A 1,760-nucleotide genomic window follows, 5' to 3' on the forward strand; every position below is an offset into this window, starting at 1 on the left:
AAGTTTTATCATTGTGTTGAGATCTGAACAAATCTGAATTTTAGAAAGTCCATATATATATGGAAAAGAATCTTTCCCAGCAAGTTTTGTCTCCGGTCTATAGTCTAAAAAGAGGCTCTCGATTGAAATATTATATTGCAGACATCGCTAGTAGGGGATGAATTGAGTGAAGATGAACAATTGAACGCACCAAAAGGAACATTATTTATTCCTTTTTCACAATTTCCACCAAGAAAAGCTCGCAAGGACTGCTTCTATTTCAATACACCAGCCATGATTGCTCCAAAGCATCTTGAAAATGTAGATTCTTGTGAGGTTAGATAAGATCATTCGTTGTTCTTAATTTCTCTATACTAATTTGATAGTTCATAAAAAATAAAGAAATTCATGAGTGATCTTTCTTTTTAGAATTGGCTACCAAGAAGAGTGATGAGTGCCTGGAGAATAGCTGGAATTGTGCATGCATTGGAAGGTTGGAATGAGCATGAATGTGCTGACATGATGCTTGTACTGAAAAAGTGTGGAAAGCTAGTCTGGAACATGGTTTTTGCCCATTAACCAAGATTTCTGCTGCTTAATCAAAGGGCTAAAATTATATATAAACTTCTCTTTCTATTTCGAATCTTGGATCTACAACGACTTAAAAGTTTGTAAAATATTTCCTACAACACTTTGTGCAACAAAAACTATCAGTATGTTGCTCAAGGTTATGCCCTTCTTTCAACAAAATTTACCCTTTTGTAGGGTATATAAAAAGTGTGCACAGTGCTAACCTACTATCAGATGTAATAGCTAGCAAAGGCCATTAATATAAAGGTTTGAGGTATCTTATTAAGAATTGGCTTAAGAACAACTACTCCATTGAGCTACCCCTGGGCCAAACCTCTCCTCCTCCGCTCCATGCTCCCCAAACTAACCCCCTACAGACGTCGCGACATTTGGTTAATATGAGCAACTAGCATAGTTTGTTTATGTTCTTGCCACAAATTGACACTCAGCTAAAACTGACGAAGTTTCACTTATTATGGTTCAACCTCAATCTAGTAATTGTACTAGATCAGTGGTGGCCTGATCACATAGTAATACAACCAGTGGTCCGAAGTACTCCGAAGTATGAGGTCTAATTTGAAGAAAGGAAAGTTAAGTTACACTATATTCCTCTCTAATCCCCAACCACGAACGAGAAAAGTAAGAAAACAAAGGGTAACAAGTTTGCGTTCACACAAAAGAACGTCAGACCTTATTGTTGGTACATTGTAGCAGTTAATTTCAATCATTACTGACCATCAAACCAACACATGTTCAATCGTTATTTCAAATCATTTGTGTTCTGGCAGAAAATCATATATGAATCCCTGCTAAAACATCAAGTAGCTATCTTAAGTTGACAAGAGGGATTGCTCAGGTGGTAAGCACCCTCCTCCTCCAACCTAATGTTGTGGGCTCGAGTCACCAAAGGAGCAAAAAAAGTGAGAGCTCCCACGGAGGGTTAGTAAAAAAACTATATTTAGTTTAGGATGGATATATGGATAATAGAGCACTCAATATATAATAAATGAAGCTGTATACGTTCTTCAACTTAAATACTCGGATGCTGAACAAGTTACCAGAGAAAAATCAAACGGACACATCACTAAAACGTAAGAGGTTTCAGTCACTCGAGAAAGACATATGCAGGACTATTTTACTTAAATCTTAATATTAGTCAATTAGTTAGATTACAACATTGATATATGCTCAGAATACATATTGCATTTTAG

General features: G+C 36.4%; 1 protein-coding gene across 1 annotated transcript; it reads left to right on the forward strand.

Moving 5' to 3' along the window:
• Positions 1–151: 151 nt before the first annotated feature.
• Positions 152–832, forward strand: LOC124890316 (very-long-chain aldehyde decarbonylase GL1-5-like; the record flags this gene model as incomplete). The annotated part of the gene is given in 2 exon segments (XM_047402178.1): positions 152–315; positions 409–832. Coding segments are annotated over 2 exon segments (314 nt in total), but the record flags the coding sequence as incomplete, so codon positions are not given.
• Positions 833–1,760: the final 928 nt, after the last annotated feature.

Source organism: Capsicum annuum, unplaced genomic scaffold (genome assembly GCF_002878395.1).
Source record: "Capsicum annuum cultivar UCD-10X-F1 unplaced genomic scaffold, UCD10Xv1.1 ctg15192, whole genome shotgun sequence".
In the NCBI taxonomy this organism is placed as follows: Eukaryota; Viridiplantae; Streptophyta; class Magnoliopsida; order Solanales; family Solanaceae; genus Capsicum; species Capsicum annuum.